At 44.6% G+C, this 22,328-nt stretch overlaps 5 protein-coding genes across 5 annotated transcripts; 1 reads left to right on the forward strand and 4 right to left on the reverse strand.

Moving 5' to 3' along the window:
* Window positions 1–493: 493 nt before the first annotated feature.
* GL218_08336 (Sulfite reductase [NADPH] flavoprotein component) lies at window positions 494–3,727 on the reverse strand (the record flags this gene model as incomplete). The annotated part of the gene is made up of 1 exon (XM_033585136.1): window positions 494–3,727. One exon carries the CDS (start codon window positions 3,725–3,727, stop codon window positions 494–496), a length of 3,234 nt encoding a protein of 1,077 aa, XP_033440746.1.
* Window positions 3,728–4,777: 1,050 nt separating this feature from the next.
* On the reverse strand, window positions 4,778–5,814 carry GL218_08337 (Hydrolase MtnU; the record flags this gene model as incomplete). Its single annotated transcript, XM_033585137.1, has 2 exons — window positions 4,778–5,611; window positions 5,770–5,814. 2 exons carry the CDS (start codon window positions 5,812–5,814, stop codon window positions 4,778–4,780), a joined length of 879 nt encoding a protein of 292 aa, XP_033440747.1.
* A 598-nt stretch (window positions 5,815–6,412) lies between these two features.
* Window positions 6,413–7,584, forward strand: GL218_08338 (uncharacterized protein; the record flags this gene model as incomplete). Its single annotated transcript, XM_033585138.1, has 4 exons — window positions 6,413–6,773; window positions 6,834–6,954; window positions 7,020–7,403; window positions 7,488–7,584. 4 exons carry the CDS (start codon window positions 6,413–6,415, stop codon window positions 7,582–7,584), a joined length of 963 nt encoding a protein of 320 aa, XP_033440750.1.
* A 4,619-nt stretch (window positions 7,585–12,203) lies between these two features.
* On the reverse strand, window positions 12,204–12,640 carry GL218_08339 (Cyanovirin-N like protein like protein; the record flags this gene model as incomplete). Its single annotated transcript, XM_033585139.1, has 3 exons — window positions 12,204–12,367; window positions 12,424–12,447; window positions 12,505–12,640. 3 exons carry the CDS (start codon window positions 12,638–12,640, stop codon window positions 12,204–12,206), a joined length of 324 nt encoding a protein of 107 aa, XP_033440751.1.
* Window positions 12,641–16,642: 4,002 nt separating this feature from the next.
* Window positions 16,643–21,589, reverse strand: GL218_08340 (uncharacterized protein; the record flags this gene model as incomplete). The annotated part of the gene is made up of 6 exons (XM_033585140.1): window positions 16,643–16,679; window positions 16,748–18,083; window positions 18,164–19,549; window positions 20,257–20,905; window positions 20,964–21,045; window positions 21,099–21,589. The coding sequence occupies 6 exons, from the start codon at window positions 21,587–21,589 to the stop codon at window positions 16,643–16,645; spliced, it is 3,981 nt and encodes a 1,326-aa protein (XP_033440676.1).
* Between the last annotated feature and the right edge of the window lie 739 nt (window positions 21,590–22,328).

Consider the following 22,328-nt stretch of genomic DNA (forward strand, 5'->3'; position numbering starts at 1 on the left):
CCTTGATGAGGATGATTCGTTGACTTTGTCTTACAACGGGACACGCGCGTACTTACTTGTTATAGATGAAAGTATTAAAACATGACAGCATGATAATAATCTGATCCATGGACTTAAATCTTGCTCTTCATGCATAATCCCTCAAATTGCCGTCATCTGGCAGTAAGGTATCTCGGTAGTCATTGTCGAAGAGTAAGGGCCTCGGCTCTGAAAAATATATTACTATAGGTTTTATAAGTAATTCGCCATATCAGGATGAAGTATGTTAATTGCACTGGCTCTTGTAGCTAGATTATAATTCCTCGCGTAACCGCAAAATATTTTCCATGCTGTTTAATTTCACTGGTCAACGTGATAAACCGGCATGAAAAGGGTCACTAGAAAGTGAATGATATTGTCAAAAAAGCTCGTGGTCTATGGATATGTAAACTCTAAGGTCGTAATGTAAATGAAGATCGCTCGTGAAGAAAGTAAATCTACTTAAAAGCATCGTCTAATAAACCTCAAGCACGTAACGCCCATCCTCCTTGAGACGGTCGATTTCCTTCGTCGCATCTACCTTCTTTCCGCTCATCTTAGCCTCAGCAGCAATAGCCTCCTTCAGTACGTCGGTGACATCGGGAACGGGCCACGTGGGACCGCAGAGGTAGAATGAGCCTTCCTGTTCTATGTATGCCTTGATGATGTCGCTAATAGTCTGGCGCATGCGGTCTTGAATGTAGATCTTCTGGGGCTGGTCACGAGAGAAGGCAGCGCCAAGAAGGGTGATAACACCCGCATCCAGATACGCCTCCCATTCCTCACCATAGAGATACTCCTCGCGCTGATGGCGGGAACCAAGATATAGGAGAATTGCGCCGATATCCTTGCCCTCAGCTTTTTGCATTGCGCGATATTGCACGAATGCTCTAAAGGGAGCAAGTCCAGTACCGAGGCCAGCCATAATGAGGGGCGCATCGTCACGTACTGGAAGCTTCATAACAGAGGGTTTGACAGATGCAGTAACGGCGGCTCCGACAGGAAGACCACTGAGATAGCGAGTCGCTTGACCGTAACGTGTTCGGCCTTTAGAATCAACCCAGTCCACGACTACAATCATGAGGGCAACTGCATTCGGTGTTACCGCTTGAGCAGAGGCGATCGAGTACTCGCGACGCTTTAGAGGCCCAACTAAACGAACGAGCTCAGGGAAGCTGGGGTGAGCGGATTTGAATTCATCAAATACGTCGGCAAAAGTACTGGTGTCGACCTCTGTTCGCCGTTTGAATTCTTCAGCACCTTCCGGAGTACCAAGAGAGGCCAATTTCTTTTTCTCGAGCTCGTCGGTAGCAAATTCGGCTAATGATTCGTAAAATCGCTTAGGAGGCTTGCCAAAAATGTCGATGTTCTGCACCAGCGATTGATAGACGGTCCTTGTCTCTAGAACACTAGGATCATCCCTCGAAGGTACCTGAACAAGGTCATCTGCACTCAAGCCGTAGGACTCGATGAACTCGCTGACCAGATCAGTATCATTGTCTGCATGTACTCCAAGAGCTTCTCCAATTTTGTACGTAAGACCAGAGTTTCCTAGATCAAATTCAATATGGAATATGTTTCGATCATAAGTCCCAGGTGTAAGCCTGCGATTCTCTTTAACGTGAATCGTGTATGTCTGGACAGTTAAGTCTGGTCGTAGAGAAATGTCGGTATTGTATGCCTCTTTGAAAACGAGACCCTTAGCAGCAGACTCCCAGCTGCTAAGCTGTAAATCTTGCTCCGACTCTTGCTTATCAAACGTAGCAAAGCTATTTGTCTTCAAGGCCTGGGGGAGAATTTGTGTTGCGTCATTGGCGTTCTCAGCCCAGGATTCTGGGACTTCGAGGTGTTTGAGAGACTTGTCTAAAGCATCAAGACATTCTTCTAGAGTAGGAAGATTAGCTTCAAGCGTAGCCAACTTCTCTAGAATTTCTTGTTTAAGGTCGGGTTTTGCGATCTTGAGGAAAGCGAGCTCAACCAATAGTCTCGCAGCATTGGAATCGGTCTCGAAAGCCGGAGACGAAGAAGAGTCCAGTACGTAAAGTGAGATGTTCCTCTCTTGCACATCCTTGCGAATAGTAGAGGGGATCCGCTTTTCGACATCTTCATCCTTGAAGTTGGGCAACTTGAGGATCAACTTGCCATTATCCTTGACGCTTTGGGACGCGGCCACATCCTTCAGCAGCTTCTCGTCGCCCACTAGAACGACGTCGGCGTCTTCAGCTGCGAAAGGCGCATCAATCGTGATTTTAGAGGTTCTAAGATCAGATCGAACAACACCACCTTGAACCAAATTATCGTGGGATTCGTTGAAATAGACATTAGTAGTGGAATCTCGCGACAAAAGGCTGCCAACGACAGTGGGGGCAATGAGAGCAACCGAATCATCGGTATCCCAAAATATGTACTGTTCTACAGACTCGAGCTGCGGCAACTGGATACTGGAAACCGGATTCTTAAGCGTAGCCTGAGTAACTGTGGCAGCAAAGCTAGACGGGGTAAACGCATGCGATGCTGCATACTTTACATCTGTCACAATAGGAGTCGAGTCCCATTTGCTCGAGAATGAAATTGCAGTCAAGACATCCGAATACAAGATAGATTGGACTGAAGCGTCGGACACGGCGGGTTCGTTCGGGACTTGTCCCAGAACTGCGACATGCGTTGTAGAAGCAGGGAGCACTTTGATAAAGGCCTCTTCGATGAAGGGCCTGTAAATTCGGACGATAACGGCTCCCACCTTGATTCCATCAGCTGCCAACTTGGGTATGACCTGCTTGGCAAGTTGAGCCTCGACGCTGCCGAAAACAACATAGACGGCTTCGGCGGCGTCGTGACCGACGTATTCGAACGGCTCGTAATCAGTGCCAAGCTCATCGTTAAAAGCCTGGAGGAGTTCTAAAACTTTACCAGCACTGTCGAGGCGGCTGTTCAAGGTTTCAGCCGTCTTAGAGATCTTCTTAAAGATATCGGCGGTACCGGTTTGGCTCAAAGCATCGATGACTCTCAATGTCTCACGGGATGTACGAACACCATCGTAAACATGAATAGTCGGTAATATCTTAGCCATCAACGTGGCAAAGAGCGAGATGTGCTGTGCCTCATATGCGGAACCACTTGATATAAGACCTAGTCCGAGCTCTTCGGAAAGTTGTAGGGCCGTGCCATATTCTGCAACAAGACCCGCATCGGCAACATAATCAGTAGCGGCTACATGGGCGACGAAGGGGCTCGCAACTCCATACAGTAAAGCCAACTGGTCTAAGGCCGAACGGAGATGGCGCAAACTAAGTGATGGTGCCAACAGAGTTTGAGGAATATTTCTCTTGCTTAAATCGAAGTCTTTCGAGAAGATATAACCAAGGGCAAAAGCGCCAGCGCCGGAACGAGTCTGAAGAGGCAAGACAGTAGTAGGATATCCATGAATGTTCTTCTCTCCAATTTGAGCCCAATCCTTCACGGCAACATCGAGGTCGAATGTCTCAGGGGAGTATGAGAAGATTTTATCGGACAAGGTGTAGGCAATTTGCTGAACGAGTAGTTGGCCGGTGACATACGTAGGGCCGGATATCGAAGACAAGGATACGGGTTGACCGAAAGGCAGAGTCGACGACTGCCGGGTGAACTCGGCGCGGGAGGTTTTAGATTCCGGCATTGTTACTTGATCTGCCAAAGGGCCACCACTACCTTCGGTTTGCTTTAATTGCATTCTAACCGGTTCTCTCGGGCTTTTTGGAAGCCAGAATTTGTAGGAATAGGAATTTGCAAATTCCTCCTGGAGACGAGGGTACAGTAAATTAGACCAGGCAAAACCGTCACGATTTGACTAAGATCGAGGAAATTCCCAGAGAATGGAAGGGTTATTAAAGAGGCTTATAATTCGAAATGGACAATCAGACAAAAACACTGATCGAAACCAAGACTAACCACTCTCTTTCTCAACGAAAAAAGTACGATGAATACTTGGCGTAGGGTACCAAATAAGCCTCACGACCAGCACAAAAAAAAGGAGACAACTTCGAAAAAGAGACGATGCGGTTTTATTACTTCTAAAAGTCCCCCACGGGAAAAAGTAAAGGCTTAACCTACCTCCACGCCAAATACGCTCCATACTTTTCTTGAACCCATTTTCGCTTCTTCGCCAACCAGCGGTTCTCGGTGGTGAACCGGGCGGCGAACATGCGGGTGTCGAGGGAAAAGATGGCGCGAATAATTTGTTAAATCGCATTTAGATTCCGAGAATGCGCGATTCGTCTTTGTACAAGACGATCACGCAATACAGATCTAAGCTTTAATTAGTTTAGCGCATATTCGCATGCCATATTCCACCATTGAGACGCCCTAATTGAACCCGGCAACTGCTAATGAGCTAAAACATGCCTTATCGATTACCGGTTCAACAGTGGTGTGGGTAGGGGTTTTGGTTCTAGAATTCTTCCTTTGGATCAGTACAAGCGAATAGCGATTGAATAGAAAAACTCAATTGATGGCAACATCATTTAGCGTTCCGACGTCATTCTAGGTTGAATAAACCATAACTCCGATTACCGCTCGATTGATATTTACCAGAGTTACCTTGTAAAAAGAGCCGGCAATAAGCCTTCAATAAATGTTATCAGAATTTCGTAGATCCATCAAGTAATTCAAGTAATTCAATAAAGTAGCCGCGATGACACTATTATTGTCAATTAAGGTCAGGATTTCGCAACCACGTTTGCAATAATAACTAACAGATACCTAAGGCATTTCAACCACATCTTTACAGTTTGCTCCCGTCCCTAATTTGCGTATACGCATAATGCCAACCTTCCCCCTTCATATCCTCTCTTACTTTGTAATTGTCTTCTGCAATCTTCAGAATATTCATATCCAGATCTACAATTGACATCCCTTCGGACCGGCCCATCTTCCCAAGAGAACCAATATGGGGAACACTGACTTGACTCAACCCCGCGAAGCTAGTCTTCTCCCCCTTTTCCGGCGGTCCCCCCGCATTCACAAACACGACCGCACAAGTGTTCTCAAATGCCCGACTGACAACAGTGCTGTTCAAGAATAGCGCCTCACCATCAGGATTGAGGGCATATCCCTCATCTGATACGTCTTTCATACTCCAAAACGTAGGCACGCAGATAATTTGCGCACCATCTGAGATTAGCTCCCGGAACGCCTCTGGGAACGCGATATCCCAGCAAATCAACAACCCCACACGTCCTAACGGCGTGTCGAACGCCTCATGCGGCTGCTTAGCTGACGACACTAGATGACGGCGTTCCGGATGCCACAGATTCTTCTTCTGGTATCGCCCGAGTATCTCTCCATTTGAAGATATGAAGTATGCAATATTATATAAAGAGTCGCCTTCCAACTCAACGATCGTACCAGGCACGATGCAGATACTCAGCTCTTTGGCCAGCCGCCGATACTTTTTCAAGTACGATGCCGAGTCTGCACATGAATCCTTAAAATTTGGCTCATCCGGAACCCAGGAGGTAAGGTGGTATTCGGGTAGAACAGCTAAACTGCATCCTTCCTTAGCAGCATATTTGATGAACGACTCAGCCTTGGCAAAGTTCTCTGCCGGGACGAGGGGCTATAAAAGAGTAAGCAATTAGGATCTTAACAAAAATTCGTATAAATATAACGCCACCTAGTTATAACACCTCTTATCTAAGACAATTATACTCATCCTCTATACGGGATCCATTTCAACTCCTGACAATTCTCGTTAAGACCGGAAGGATAGCATACCTTAGGATGCAGCTGTATGAGAGCTACTTTATGAACAGGAGCCATTTTCAGCTTTTATAATTCGCCTATTGCTGTTGCAGGTTTGGGTTTCCAGGTGCATTTAATTAGCGTTGTATGAAAGATGGAGATAAACCGCCTTTCGTTATAAAAGACCAAAATATCGAGATGTTATGTAATCACCACGTTTTATGAATAAACACCTAATATTTTAGGTATATATTCATACACTTCTCCCCCGTACGCATCTATCTCTTTGGCTTGTTTATTTCATAGTTACTTGACTCAGCAGTAACAAGAAACGGTTAATTACTAAGTAACTATTTCAATCATTATTTTTCTAGCTGCCACTTTGAATTTCTTCCGTTAAAAATCACCCTGTTTCGTCCCCCAAAACCGCTTATTAAAATATGCCAAGCCTTTATTATGAGACTACAAGGTGATTACGGCGCTGCTAACATACATCTTATTTGATTACATAAAACCTCAATTCAAGCTACTGCCTTATAGGAGACTTAATTCCTGCCTAGTATTTTTTCATATATGAGGGTATTGATCCTTCATCTAGGATGTCAAGTCCACCGGAATTTTTAGTTCCATTCTCAATTCTACTAGTTATTATAAATAAACAACTTTAATCACAACGATGTTGATATTTCCTCTAACTTTCACCCTATTCCTCTCCCTTTCCGCGGCTACTACCACCACAACCACCACCACCGGTATATGTTCACCTGTGACGTGGCAAGGCACCGGTTCCGCGACCTCTAAAACAGGCCCTCCTAGGCCCCAGCATACCCGTAGTGTAGTTCGTACTTCACCTATCAAACCCGGTGAAATCAACTGTCGCTATTGGGGCGGAACATACGATGAGGTCGATAAATCTACTTGTACGAAGCTAATCCGGAAATATCAAATCACCACAGAAAAGTTCTTCATTCTCAATCCAGAAATCGAACCGGATTGTGGAAACGTTCGGCCTTATACCGAGTATTGCGTTGCGGGGTGTAAGTGCTCGGCTTTAGGCTTTTGTAAAACGATGGAAACTGACCGAAGCAACCTTTTAGTCATTGAGCCAGTGCGAGCTGTAGACGGATTCTGCGGTCCGCCTCATAACAATGCCACTTGTCTCGGGATGGATCAAGGGCAGTGTTGCAATTCGGAGACCTGGACATGCGGCAATACTGAGTGTGTACATAATGATCTGGCGTGTCTATTCGTACCTGGGACATGATCGCTAACAGTACTTCCAGAGAAGATTGCGCTCCTGGTACCTGTTATGAAGGCGTTTGTTTTGGCGATAAGGTATATAGCACAGATGGAAAATGCGGTTACAAGCACGGTAATAAGCTATGTGCTGGAAAACAAGGTGACTGTTGCAGCTTAGATGGCGAATGTGGTACCGGCCCTAGTTTCTGTGGTGGTGGTGTTTGCCAGTCGGGTAACTGCACGAGGCTCCCTGATAGCCACTTACTTGGTCACAGTCTATTTATGTCAGGAATACCGTGGTTAACGGGAAACACGACAGACGGCGCATGCGGTGGTGAAAACAAGTATACTTGTAATGTGGTATATGGAAACTGCTGTAACAAAGATGGGCAATGCGGGTCTCTTCCCTCGGACTGTGGAGAAGGATGGTATGTCTCCTTTATAAAGGGCCTTCTCTTCTTTTTGGAGAAATGACTTGCCTTAAGACGATGCTAACCAGATATTGATAATAGTCAAGCTGAATTTGGAAAGTGTGACTCCGTAACGTCCAGTTCCTCGACTACTTCGCTTCCTAAGTCAACATCTGGGAATATCGTAGAGGAAATTTGAAACTCCAACGACACAGGTGCTTATTTAAATACGATAGAGCTAAAATTAAATATTAAATTCATGTAGAAATACGATTAATCATATAAGGTCACATAGATCTAAATGTATAATAGTGTTCAGCAAGGATCTAAGATCAAGCTCTACTATGTACGTACAGTTTGGATATCGCCACGTGAGCTCATTAGCCACGGATGCACGGATACGCGGATGCACGGAGGATACGTAGTCGTGTAATGTGGCAAACCCCGCCGAAGCGCCCACCACCAGCTGGATTTTCTTCTTGCGCGGGCGCGCCGCCGCGCAACGCTCAAGCAAAATTTCCGAGCCCTCCGAGTCCGAGTCCGAGTCCGAGTCATAATCCGGAAGTGACCCGTATACGCACTCCGGATTATCGGGATCCGCATGACGCTCACGGTACTCGAACTAGTCATTCTCCCCATTTATCAAGTTGGTAAACTCGCACTACGAAGGGACTCGATGGAGGAGGGTGTTTCTCTTGTATCAGGGGATGATATAGTTGGTACTAATAAGCGAACTCCAGCTTAAGGATACACTTTTATTCGTATGGGTTATCATAACCAAGCAGTATTCTCCTCAGTTACGTTTAGTACCTAGTCTTAGAGATAGGTATTAATTATGTTCTAGGAGAAACTACTGATATGAGCACCCAATAAACAGATTTTCTATCAGCCTATGCTGCATTGCTAGCCCAAAATTTGGTTGTAATACAATGAACCTCATTACTTGGCTCCTTTATCTAACCTTTGTCATTAATTTCAATTCCCAACATAATATTGTCAAGGACAAGTCATTGTTACACAACTATTGATTTAAATTCGTCGTGGTAGCATTAATCGTCGTAGGCTATTTAGTCAGGTTGGAGGAATCAGATAATTTAGAGAGGGCTCACAATTTATGGGATATGTGCATCTTTCTGTGGTATTTCATTTAGAAAGGCTACCTACTAGTCAACCACATGGCGCGAACAGGTACCTATCTACCTATGTATCTCTAGCTACCATCAATGCCCCAAGTCTGCCAGAACACTATATGAAACTATTCTTCATTTCGCCAAGTCATAACCCTTATCCTAAACAAATCCAGAGTGTCCAAGGCCATGACTAGGTCGTATAGTAGAGACAATAACCCTCCTAGTGATGTCAACTGTAAAGGCGATATCTCGAAGTATTCTCTACCAAAACAGTGGAATCTCTTGGGACCCGGACCGAGGGTGAATTTCTCACCCTCACCAACTTGATAGTTCTCTTCTGCGAAAGCTCGTAATCCCAAAAAGGAAGGAATAGTGCCATACCGCCAGGTGCCCTTGACAGTCTCAAGTTGTGCAGGTTCAACCACAACGTACAACACCAATATATCTGGAAAGGCGTTTATCATTTCATTGACGTAGTCAAGGTAGGATGAACTTGGCCTGCTAAACGGTATAGCGACATATCGGACTGCTGCCTGCCTGAGGAACCCGTAACGATGACTATGGCGCAGGACCATGCGACTCCAATAACCATCTAGAATGACGAGATCCGATGAGGCGTCGAGAGTGACACCAGGGAAGCCCTCTGTAGTGGGGTTGTATTGGGTTGGGCTCATTAAGACATTGTTTGGTCCCGTGTACTGCGTTCGCGAAACAGCTAATTCCAAGAGGTGAGTATGCTGGTGTCGTTTGCGATATCTGGTCACTGCCGCTCGTGACTCTCGGCAGGTGTGCAACAGCGTGTCTATATCGTTCCAAGGAGGCAACGTAGAAGGGTATTCATGTGTCGGACAGAGGCGTTTGAATATGATTTTTGAGTGATCAACTTCTGGGCCTGAATCCTCCTCTCTCGGATCTTTTATCTCCTCAATTCCAAGGAAGTAAGCGGTGGGTAGTGTTTCTTCGAGGACTATAGTCCAGATTTTGGCTTTGATCTCCCGTGGAAAGCGCGAAAAGAACGGGAAGGAGGCTTGAAGATCCATCTTGGCTATGAAAGATTCAGAATAGCGAAATATGCTTTTCGTTGAAGAGCTTCTTCGCCTTCTGGTTGCCGATAACGATGTCCTCGTAAACGCAAAGGTGATATTTGTTTACTTGGTTTCTCTACCCGTAATGGTAAACATACCCATGTTTGTTGATGTTGTTGTGACGATGAAGTAATGGCTCTTATTTTGTTTTTAAGAAATGTTGCCGTGTGCGTAATACGACGAGAGCGTAGAGATTGAGGCTTGGCACGCCCCAAAATAATGTTGTAAAGACGAGGAAATACGAGGAAAGCCTCGCAGGATGATGAAAGGAAAATATTTTATTTTACTTCGAGGTTTCTTAGCAACTTCCTTAGATGTTAGGAAGATATCCTAGGTACCTAGGTACGATAGTCAAAACAACTCATGTTACGTGACGCATGTATCCACATTCATGTAGTAGTATCACAGCTGGAAGCCACACGCAGTGAGGCAAGATCTCGATCAGGAAAGCACAAATGCGTACGTCCACGTAAGCCTCTTATTTATATAAAAGACCCCGACTTTCATACCTTCTGATTCTCTATGAAGAACATCTAGGAAAAGATTACGATATTAGGAGAAAATCATAATGCAAGCACTTACTACTATATTCACGGCGCCATCGTGGTGCTTGACAAGATTCGCCGTATATATCGACAACAATCCCTTCCATTCTAGTACCTTATCTCCTACAAGGGGATGGGTCGATCCGTCGTTCTCGAAATGTGTGCCAAGCCAGTATACCGATCAACTACAAACCCTTAGCCCCGGTATATGTCCGAATTATATGACCATTGCAAGATCAGTCCACAACGTAAACGATGGCAAAACATTATGGACTGGAGGATGTTGTCAAAGGTTCAGGCAATCTAATTCTTAAGGGATGGCGTATCTAACATGTAGTTGTAGCGGGTTCTCCGACATGTATGGGTATTTCTGTACCTCTACCGTCACTACGCCGATGGCCTTTCTTCTCTTGCCAAACATTACTACGACAGACATCTACACTACACTTTCCAATATGTGGATAGAACATGGGCAGATAACCGTTGAGTGGCAAGAGACAGATTTAAAGGATTTCCCAAAGGAAGTCATCACGAATTACGAGTCAATCATGGGAGTCACACTCGCTACTACTATAGAGGAAAGTTCTACCTCGACTAAAACTCATTCTGTTGGTGAGAGGACTTCAATAACGGTAGCGACGTCAACATCAGCTACCACCGCTTCTACCATTACCATTATTCCAATAGACACGTTTGAATCTACGAGTGGGCCAATCGAGACGCTTACTATAGCCTCCACACATACACCGTCGTCGTCTGTACCTTCAAGCGGCGATTTTAGGTATCCATGGCGGATTTTAGGGTTATTTGTTGTGTACCTAGTATGTGTCTGGATGTTTTAGCAGTTGAAAAACAAATGCGAGAGCGCGATAGTTGCAAATTGATAAACGTAAACGCCGACTTCGCAATGGCAATAACAGATAATCTAGCTAGTTCTCTTATTTCACATTATTTCACATTGCTTAAGTTTATTTCATCAATAAAATAGAATTTGACCTAACCCTAGGTAAGTTCTATATTAATTCTAACGATTTGTAGGTACGTATGAATTACACAGTGCGAAGTTAAAGGTGTCTTATCCTTCCCCCCTTTTCAAGTTCCCGTGTAAACAAAACACAGAATTTCAAACGCACACTTGACACAAATCACATTAACCTAATTTAAATTATCCCGTCGAGAAAATCCCTATAAGATGAAAAATATTATTTATAAGCTCACTGTGGGTCATTTAAAAGTGAAGGTTTGACACCTTGACTGCACTGGCAAAATAACACTACAATACTAAAATCATTAAAAATATTTCAAACGAATGGGATTAATCATATGAGTGAAAACAAGTATTTCTGTAATTAACTATATGGGGAGAATGCATGAATATTGTTCCAAGTTAATCACAATTCTGGATCCGGTTGCATATAGAAGGATTTACAATGCACGAAACCATAGAAAGTATGCAACGATAAGCGACGATTAAAACCTATACCTCCTCATTTAACATGCAGTCATCAAGGGAAAATGCATGTCATCCAAATACCCTCGTATTTGTTAGCAAATGACATAGATCTGCCAGTTGAATTTGCTACTATTGGTACAGACGCAGCAATTGCCACTACACCGAATAGCCAAGTACGCGCCTAGGAGACTGGAACCTCTTGGAAACTCTCCTCAGCTGCATCTTGGATTAATTGGCGTCTTTGGTATCCAATTAGAAACAGGAAATATACTACATGAAAATATTATCATGTGGGTGTTACAAAAGGACGGCATCTCACATCGGCTTTGGTACGAAAGATAGACTAAAAGTAACGAAATTGAAGGAATTAGAGGCGTAGCACATTATCAAAACAATTCAGACTTTCACGAGGATTGTAATCACACGTAGAATTCAGAGGTAATTCAGTAAATATCAAGCCTATCTTCTATCTTGGGTCAATTGGGTATATTTCTATTTATTTTTTCCGTCACTCGCGTGTAATTTTAGACCCAAAGACGAGGTAGGACCGCGCCCAACGACTCTTCGTAGTATTGTTGGGTGGTAGTAGAGGCCATCACGGCTCTCTAAATGAATCGGAACTGGCCGTTGTCGTTGCTGATTCGCTCTCCGAGGTTGACGTCGGCGCCAACCCAGTCGCCGTCGAGGTTCTGTAGCTCGGCTCGTAGGACCGGCACGCTGTCGCCTCCCTCGATCGAGAAGGATATGTCTCTGGCGGTCTCCGAGAAGTCTGTTATATTGGTAAGATGGGGAAGTCTGGTTAGGATATGCTTCGTTGCTACTTACTGACACCACCCCATTCGAAGCGGCCTATTGGAAACGTATTAGTACTGGAGTATTATAGAAGAGTAGTTTCAAGGTACTCACCATTGTCGTTTCCGATGAACTGGTTTAGATCGACCTCGCTGTCGATCTCACCACCGTCCTCGGCTCGGAGGCGGGCCCTGAGGATGTGGCCATCATCCACGCGGATGTCTTGGGAGGTGGTATAGAAGTTAGACATTTTGATGAAGTATTGATGAAGTTGTCTTGAAGAGGTAAGTCGGTATGGGGTTGGTGTTTAGTTTTTCGTATTCTCGAGCAAGACGCGGGGGAAGAGGTTTGCTTATATAGGGCTGCCTACTTGAGAGGTAGTCACTATGTATTATACGATGCTGTAACACAAAACTTCTTTGCTGTAAGCTCCAGCTGCCATGTAACTCTAAACGCGACTTACGTTAGAAGTGATGCAGACCCTCGTACACGTGTCACGGCAATGGGCCCCACAGGTAGCTCTCTTGTGGACTCGAGAGGGTCACCTTGAGAGGGGCACCTTCATAAAGCGGATATACGGCCATGGAGGTTTCACACCAATGCGGGTGGTGTCATTATTCGGTTACGGCACGGAACGGTGGATTTGATAGCTGCGGTTCCCACGTCCCACATTCCCACCTCCTCGTGAATGTACATCTCAGGGTTCTCATAGGCCCGACGCCAAGAGATTGGCACATAAACTTCCCATTAACTCCTCCCTCCATCCCATATCTTTATATCCACTACTTGATAGTTCATCTTTTGATCAACATAAGAGGTTGTATTTATTGAATTTTATCATTGCGGTGAATAATTAGATGATGTTGTTGTCACTATTGAACCAGCGGTCTGGATCTACTAGTCGTTATACTATAATTCTTAGGCGAATTGAGGGACTTTTTTTTCGAAACAATAGACCCCTTTCCCACCGCCCATTTAGCAAACAGCTAGAATCCACTCATGCTACCACACACATCGTATGCAGTACCACAGCCTTCGTAGTTCTTGAGGCGGGGTTTTCTCCTATGCGCTTCACGTCAAGCACCATAAGTTCGTAGCTAGAAGAAGTCACGGCATGATACGTGTCACATAGCTTAAGGTCTGGATTCTTTAGGACCCTTGTATTCATCTAGTTTTAATTATGCTCGGTCACCCAATCCCAACCTGAGAATCCATCAGCTCGCAAGATGCGGACCGTTCGATGGAAACCCTGAGCCCCGCGGTTGGTTTAATCCATGGTATGACATGCCACTGGGGTTGACGCTGTGGAAATATTCGTCATACCCAGCCAACCGGGACAAGACCCTTGTGAACATCCTAGTCATTGAGGTAGCCTACTTACGAGATGCACAAGCATGACTAACGATTTTTTCGAATCTAGAGACGACGGACGATGTTAAAAACACCAAATACACGCTTCGGGGATGTAAAAGACCTTTGAAATCCAGCGTGCCGGCATAGTAACAAAGATATGTTGTGTTTATATACCTATTAACTACGGTTAAATCCGAAGTCAAAGGGTAGACCACCCTCCAACCTAACGATACTCGAACGCAAGCCTTGAGGACTATAGCATCTTTTTCCTAACCCAATCTACCCCTCAATTTTATACTTCTCTAAACAAGTCATTACACAACAACTAGGTTTCCACGTTGTCAAGTGAATATACGTCTATTTATACTATCGGGAATTCAGATGAGACAACTGGACTTTCAGTTTGAATAACCGTAGGTCCTCCTAGTTATATGTGGTTAGAATTCCTCGTGTGGCAACGAAGTTATTTTCATGCCTTTTAGTTCTACCTCTTGATAGTTAGCTATAATTTATTTTCTCTTTGACGCGATTCTAACTATATTAATGTAAGATAAGCTTTGAAAGGAACTCACGATAGCACCTGATAACTGCAGGCAAAAGAGTAAAAAGATACTGTAGCACTGATACAATTACATAACCCTTGCTCATTCAAAAAATCAATTTGACACTAAAGAACCAATAAACAACAAAAATCACAATACTCCTTTCCAGAGAAATAGGTCAAAAACAAAAACGCCAGAAATAGTTAGGCCGAGGCTATCCCTTACGGCTCTAAAGTTCCATAGTTTCCATAGAAGACAACAAAGAAAGGCTCTAGAGCACTTGACCAAAGTCCTGGTGGGGGAAACCTAAGGATTCTCGCGCTTTGCGGACTGCGCCCTTGAACTTATCAAGAGGGATGCTCCTGTCTCCTTGGGGAAAGCTGATAACAGATTTTTTTCCATCGACACACCACGTCAGTTGCATTCCACCGCTTTTTTTCACCCAGACTTTATATAACGTAATGAATGATTCCTCATCCAGTAGGTCAAACAACAAATTGGATGTTTCTTCTGATTTAGCCATGCTCTCGGTAAGAACTTTCGCTGCGCCTTCGGTGTTCTCCGGATGGTTTAGCATAGCAATGAGTCCTTGAAGAATCTTTTTTGGCAACGCCGGCTGTACTGCTAGAAGAACTGATATACTAGTGTCGTGAATTTCCCCTTCGAATTCTATCCATTGGATTACTAGTTTTTCCAAAATATCCACCGGCAGAACGAACTGTTGCTTGGCCAAAGTTTCAACTACATCAGGAAAGCGGTATCTTCCTGGATGGTTAAATAGTTGTGCCACCTCCTTGAGAATATTCTCCGGTAGATGTCTTACTTCTTTCAAGCAGCTCATCACTTTAAGTTGGACGCGTTGGCTAGGATGGTCCAATAGCCGTATTATATCCGACAGGAGCTCAGGCATCATAACGAATTGTTCCACCAGTTTAACACTCAAAAAATCCGCGATATACTCATCACTTAATTCTCCATAGTGCCATATACACGAAATTATCTTGTGGAGGATTTCGCTAGGTAAGGATGCTTGACTACTCAATACCCGCATTGCAGTAGATTGAACATGTATGTTTTTGCAATCCAAAGCGATTGCTATTCTTTCAAGAGGTATTTTAGGCAATGTTTGACCATAGTTGCATAAAAAATTCTCCGCCAGTAACTGCAATTGTGCATCTTCAGCTTGCAATAAATCTACAAGCTCCTCAAGAATATTATTTGGTAGGGCTGACTGATGGAATAAGATGCGTTCTTGATCTTCTAAACGTGTCCTTGGATCTTTTAATTGGTCCCATAGTCTTTGCAAGATTTGTTCTGGTAGATGACTTTGAAAAAGTAAGATTTTGGTAGCAATCTCTCGCTTCCTTGAATTATCTAGTAAACTGTTTATTCTCTGAAGAATAGCCGTCGAGAAATTGGAACGATTCGACGCTAAGATACCAGCTGCGGCGGATTGCATGTCTGTTTCATTTTCATAATCGATCCTAGAATTGTTTATTTTGATGCCGTTGTATAGTAGCACATCGTCCGTGTCATAATTCTCTAAGCAATCTACCAATCTGTGGAGGATGCTTTCCGGTATATTTTCGATGAAATATAAAACAAGTCCTGCACTATTAGGCAGGCTGGGCTCCTGAAATATATCCATAATTTTATGAAGGAAATCTGGATCGTCCTCCGCCTCGTAACCACGAAAGGCATACACCACACCTTGGCGGACGTTTCTATTTGGGTCTTTCAACATGTTCAGTAGTCTTTCTGCAACTTTAGGCGCAATGCGGCCCGATTGTTTAGCTACTATCCACGGTCGAAATTCTTCTCTATACAGCTTCTTTCTCAATAGTTGTTTCAATTGCATCCATTGTTGAATTGAATCCAATATCTTTAGAACAATCTCTTCTGATAGATCGAGTTGTCTTTCGAATACACTCATCATTTCTTTCATATTCTCCTCATTTAGATCTGGTATCATGGCAATCATGTCCAGGAGAGTCCTCTTTGGTAAGGTTTCAATCTGTTTCAAGATTTTAAGTGCGATAGACCGTATGTATGTATTCTCTTGTTTCATGCGCGGCATTAACTGTAGGAGAATTACGTTTGCATAGTCTGGTAGCCTTTTTTTTAATATGAGAAACGCTTCATGTTGGACATATTCGTCGGAATCCCAAATTAGGTTCGTTATCGTATGAAAATGCTTATCCGGCAATGAATCCTTGTAAGATGAGAGCACTCTAAGAGCGGAGATCTTCATATCCAGGTTGCTACCTTCACAGTACTTCATAACTTCGTTAACCGTATTTAATGAGACTCTGGAATATGATTCCAGCATAAATAGAATGTTGCCTTGCAATCGCTCATCATTCGTCTCTGACAAGCATTGTTGCAATATCCTTTCTGGATATGCGAAATCAAGGTCCCATTTAATATAATCCTCTTGCCACTTCAGTCCAAACAGTAGCCACTGCTTTAAATAATTTTCTAAATCAGCCCAAAACTTGAGATCCGCCGTCTTCTGTAGTTCTACAACTTCTTCCAGGCAACGATTAACAAGACGTTGATGTGCGGATCCAAGGAGGTCATATGGCTCTTTCTCGATCGTCTCAAAGAACCTTTTTGCGTCCCCCTTGGCGTGAAGCAGGCCGACTACAAAGCGCCACATGATGTCAAAACGCGGGTTGTATTTCTCTCTCCTGAGAAACTCGTCGGCGCTTACTCCCAACTGCGGTAACTGCTTGTCCGGCCAGTGCTGCACAAAGTATTGCGCTGCAAAGTACTCTTGGAAGGTCAGATGTAAAAAGTGGTAGCTGCTATTCTTAGCTGCGCTGCGGCCATCAGAAGTACGAAGGAATGAAAATTCCTTGAAGTTCATTAGCCTTGCCTGATATTTCGGTTTGGCGAGGTATTTCGTTAGGTCATCCTGTCTATCCGAGAACTTTTCCCTGTATCTCTGGCCGAATTCTTCCATATTTGTATTCATTGCATCAAATGCAAGGGCCTGTAGCGCGTTGACTTCCCCTTGGATCAAATCCCGAGTTTCCCTCAAAGTTAGCTGCAAGGCCACCTCCTTGGTAATCGTCTCAAGGCGGTCTTGGAATCTCCTTTCTAACCTAACCACATCCTTCTTCCATATAATACTTTCGGTGGCATTATAGAGTTGGGTCATAGTTTGCGGTCTTTCGCCTTCATCCAAAGCTCCTTTTTCGAAGCTATAACAGAAGGCATCGAGCTGTATTGGGATTCTTGCCAGCTCTTCAACTGTTGGGTGGCTGCTTAGAAAAGACTGGATCGTTTTGGCATTATTCGAAGCCACGGCTTCGATGTACTGTCCCACTTGCCCAGCATAGAATCCAACAGTCTCAAATTCCCGATCAATATTTCCAATCGCGGTTTGGCGAACAGCGTAAGGTCGCGTGGTAATAATAACACGAGGCTGATGCAGAAGTGATAGTAGCAATTCGGACTCTCCCGAAGATATTTCTTGTAATACTTCGTCTAAACCATCAAGAATAAAGAGGGTCCTGCTCCCCTCTTTGGATATTTCATCATAGAGTGCCTCAGCAAGAAGCTCCTTATCCTGCGGGTTATTACTGAAATAACGCTCGGATAAGAGACGTTGAATGTTATACTTCTGTATGTCTTGGCCTTTAAGTTGACGTAAAGGTAACCAGATGATTCGATTAATGATTTCAGACCACATGTCGTTGTAAATGTGGTCATAAACGATCTTCTTGCAAAGAGTGCTCTTGCCCACCCCAGCCTGCCCACGAATGAGCACACGTTGGTAGTCAACTGGATTTTCTAAGAAGATTGTTAACAAAAAGACCACTAAACATTCATATAAGGGGGTAGTAATCAGTGATGCGAAACAAGAAACCCACCTTTCTCGGCGTCCTTTTTCGGCCTGAAGAGGTCCTCTAGCGAGACACGATCCGACTCCTCTGGTTCCCAAATGGCTAGGCGGCGATGGAATGGCAATGAAGACGGTTCAATACTTTTATTTTCATTCTCCTCGTGTTGCACAATGGCTAAGTTGATGTAGCACTTGTCCATAGGCAACCTCTCGTTATTACCAAGTCGTTCGATATTGAGCCGCCCGAGTTCCTCATTGGTATAGTAGTATCGTATGATTTGATCAGCGTAGAATACCTTAGCTTCATGGCAAATAGGCCATGCCTTCTCCAGCAGCACATTTCCTGGTATTTGGGATGGCACTTTCTGGTATTCCACAGTATTAGAGTGTTCCCGTGAGCGGTGTAGTCTAGAGAACAGTTTCTTAAGTATAGAGAGCAGTCGGTTGGTCCTAGAGGGTTTCGTTGGCTTCGCAGGCCCAACTATCAAATTGACCCATTCGCGAACGCGCCTAGACTTGGATATGGCGCGTTGGTCGGTCAAGAACTCCCTTAGGACTTTAATGGTTTTGCTATCTGATTTATCGTGGATGGCCTGTTCTAGAAGTGCACAGAGCCCGCATAAAAAGTTTTCGTCTTTCCCCAATGACGGTTTAAGGTTCTTAAGTAAAGATCCAAGGAGGGCGTCCCTTCGTCCCTGTATTACCAAGTCCGTATAGCGAAGCGCTACATACCATCCCCTTGGGCTTAGGTTTTGAATATCCTTATTCATGTCGTTTATGTTATTGAGCTCATCAATGATGTCTGTGATCAGCTTTACCATGTTCGCTACTTCGCCTAGTGCTTCCAAGCCTTCCAGTAATTTGTTGGGATCCAAGGTTCCGACGGAGCCAGCAATTGTGGCGCCGCCTCTGATTACGTTCCATGCACTCTTTCCGAGTTTTTCCCACGGGCTAACATCGCTGTGGATGCCGCGCAAGGCCTGTTTTGCATATCGCGCTGCCTGAGAAAGACGCAATTCGGGGTGTCTGATCGCATTTTCTAGCAGGTCGAATAGGGGCTGCATTATTTGGGTGTCGCTGATGCCTTCGAATTTAACTTCGTTCATGACATCTAAAATCGTCGACAACGTGCGCAGTAATTCATATTGGGCCATATCATTAGCTGCCGAACAAGCTGTCGTGAGCCGGTTCGTAAGGGACTGAATAGCATATCCAAGAGGGAGCTTCTTTCCAATATGCTCGATCTGAGTTGATTGTAGCATAATGCTAAAGGAATCTAAAACGTTGATGTCCGGAATACTGCTTCCGATTGAATCGGCTGCAATCAAATTGACAAAGGCATTGAACAAAACGAGATAGTTCTCATCGTTGCAAAATGGGGATAATAAGGCAGCCTCGACAGCGTATGATCGTTCTGGATGATTGTAAAACTCTTGTATCATAGAGTACGATAATGAACGAAGTGCTTTAGCTTCTCGATCGTGTTCTGAGGTCGGCCTCTGCCTTGCAATCGTCGGGTCGTTATCCAAGCCGAGTTCTAGTCTCTTTAAACTCTCAACAAGTTTCTCCGTTGTTCTTGGTCTAGATAAGAGCTTCATGGTCGTCGTACTAGTATTCAGCTAAAGTGAACGATGCAAAATATAGTAAATTCCCGATGATTTAGACGATCGAAAGACTAAAACTACCTAATTTAGACGGCAGGGGAGTTGGAAAACGTCTTAAGGCACCAAACTTGACCCCAATTTCAGCCTTAACCGACAATATGCAGTGTCACCATAAACTAACAAATGCGATCGTGCCGCGTGGGCGTCCACGGATGAATATGGGTGGCATATAATAAAGGTTACTTGTTGAACTATCAAATGAATGTGCTCAGTATGAAGAAAATTCTACGCATAGCTAGCTACCTTTCACAACCTCCGCCAATTGTGTTGTTCTATACCACCCTATCATCAAATCCTTCTCGGGTCTGCCCGTTCCTACTCGTCCCTAAGATATCCATCTACATAATTTGTCTATCCCTATACAACCCAAGTCATGTTCGCACCCAAATAAACAAACTGAAATACCACTTTCCTATCTACGGCACGTAAAAGGTGAAGTGAAGGCAATTGTTCTTACTGGCCACATCCGGCACTCCACTCCCCCCCTTAATGTAAGCCTTCCCATGTCCAAGCTTCTTGTACGCCCAATCGATAGCAGCCTGGTTTCCCGGGCCCTTCCAGTTGCCCTCGGTGCTAGCAAGGGTCTTCTCGCCGCTAGGCTTCTTGTCGAGCGCAGCCGCCGGCGCGTCTTTAAGGATGTCCTGGGTAAACCCGTTCGACACGTTAGTACCGTCCGTCGAAGCGACGGTAGCAGCGCCGTCGCATCCCTGCTGAATCGAGATGTCGCCGTGCGCACGCCCGTCGTCGGCGGCTTTGACTTGGAACTCGCCCCACGTCGCGGGCTGCTGGTCTCCGCGCTGCACGCGGCCCTTGAACTCGAGCTTCAGGGGCACGTGGACGGTTCGGTTTGGCCCCACTTCGACGTTCGTCAGCGGGTGGTCGAAGTTAGCGCCAGCCTTGCCGTCGCCGTTCCAGTAGTTTTCGTAGAAAAAGTATTTGTGCGTTTTGCTGGAGTGATTGGTTAGGAGAATCCCCGGGCCGGAGGAGCTGGCGGTTATGGACTGTTCAGCTAATCCTTCAGGGGCTGCGGCAAACGATACAAAGGCGGCCGCTTCAACGGACTGGCCGGTGAATGGCTTTGTAGGGTCAGGGGCAGCGTTATGATCCTACTGAATGTCAGCAAATGATTAATAACATGCATTTTTTATCATGATATAGGCATACACTATAAACAATTAGAATATCTTTGCTGCCTTTGCCGGCCTTGCTCTGCTCATTATCGGCAGGGTTGCCATTGCTGGGGCCCCTATATAACTGTTAGAAATAGGTTCACATTATAGTAAATAGAATAAAACTTACCATGCGCCAACACCGATATAAGTTCGGCCGTTGGCAAAGGTCCTCACGAACTCTTCTAGCGGCTGGAAGTCCTTCGGAGCCCCGATGCGTTTGACGTTGCCATTACCATCGAGGAAGACATGACCTTTAAGCTGGTTCTTCTTATCCTGAGAGAGCTTGTGGTAGGCCGTATTGCAAGCCTGCATGAAGGTCTCGTGGCCTTTGAATTTCCCAGCTGGGTCACCGACCTGTTGGCAAGTCATGTTGCCACCAGCGCCGCAGATGTTGCTAATATCGATGGTGTCGTTTCCCATCCAGCCGTGCTTGGTTATCTCACATTGCTCGCCGATGGCACCCTCATGGACGGCGATGATGGCTCCAGAAGAGCCATCGGGGGCCTCAAGCTTGGCTTGTCCATTGGCTTTGATCTTTAGATCCTGATTTCCATTGTAACCATGACACTGGAAAGTCTGTTCGTGGTTGGATCTGTTGTGAATGTTGAGGAAATGCATATTGATTAGAGTATTGCTTGGAGTTATTGTTTTCTAGGCTTAGTTGTTTTGTCTTGATGCTATGAAGATGCGTTCGTGAAGCCAGAAGGGAGATATGGGATAATTTATACTCCAATGGCCATCGGTTCCCTACACTCATCCCCTACATTCGCCAGCCTTCTGAGGCTAAAAATATCAAATTCGTAGAACATGATCAACCTTTGGACAGGTTCATATTACGAGATCGGCTGTGAGTTAGACTAATCGGACTCTGCCTTAACAGCCATAGCGTAGAGACGAAGTCTTATGCTAAACACTATATTGTCATATGAATATCTTTCGTAGTCATACGATCCGATACTATGGCGAGGTTAGGACTTGAAGGCTTTGCCGCGAAGTAATGTTGGTGAGACCTAAGTTATTATGATGTAATTGGCCAATATTGTTACTCTAATCAACCAACAAGAGTTGTAACCTAAAATGGTTAACGAGGTTATACAATACAAATAAAGCTCTCTGATTTTGCATAGCCTTGCATTCGCTAAGGGGTGGCTGAGAATAAAACATGCCGTACATTTTTGTCAGTCTCGTGCTGATCCTACTTTCCAAACTGTTATACATAGAAACTAGAACTATTGAATATTCAATAATCAGCTGACAGAAAAGGACTTTTGCGCTTCTCATCTTCTCATTACTTCAATGCCAAGTATTACGTCAACTTAACCAATTACTCTTAACTAGACTGACTTGAGTCAAGTTA

This window comes from Daldinia childiae (assembly GCF_008694065.1).
Source record: "Daldinia childiae strain JS-1345 chromosome Unknown Scaffold12, whole genome shotgun sequence".
Lineage (NCBI taxonomy): Eukaryota > Fungi > Ascomycota > Sordariomycetes > Xylariales > Hypoxylaceae > Daldinia > Daldinia childiae.